The sequence below is a fragment of the Eimeria tenella genome, genomic scaffold (genome assembly GCF_000499545.2).
Source record: "Eimeria tenella Houghton genomic scaffold, Eth_scaff2741, whole genome shotgun sequence".
Lineage (NCBI taxonomy): Eukaryota > Apicomplexa > Conoidasida > Eucoccidiorida > Eimeriidae > Eimeria > Eimeria tenella.
This window is the reverse complement of record NW_013542617.1, coordinates 673-882: the sequence shown is the minus strand read 5'-3', so window position 1 is coordinate 882 and position 210 is coordinate 673. Positions and strand designations below refer to the sequence as shown.

The following is a 210-nucleotide window of genomic DNA, read 5'->3' as shown; positions in this document are numbered from 1 at the left end:
AGAAGGACCACCAGCAGCAGCAGCAGCAGCAAAAGCAGCAGCAGCAGCAGCAGCAGCAGGAAACAAGAAGCTAAAATGAGGCAGCTGGAGGAGGTGCTGGAAGAAGAACTTGGGCTGTATGGACAGCCCACCGTTGGAGACACCGAGGAGACAGTAGACCCCACAGAAGTGGAGAGACAGAGACTCCTCGCCCAAATCAAAAGGCAAGCT

The 210-nt window shown here is 55.2% G+C and overlaps 1 protein-coding gene across 1 annotated transcript in view; it reads left to right on the top strand.

Moving 5' to 3' along the window:
• The window catches only part of ETH_00038050 (uncharacterized protein), a gene marked incomplete at both ends in the record, with an annotated part of 1,448 nt that overhangs the window by 631 nt on the left and 607 nt on the right, over positions 1–210 (top strand). The window contains one exon of the mRNA XM_013375390.1: positions 3–153. Within this exon, the coding sequence (XP_013230844.1) occupies positions 3–153 (151 nt within the window). The remainder of the gene's footprint in view (positions 1–2; positions 154–210) is intronic.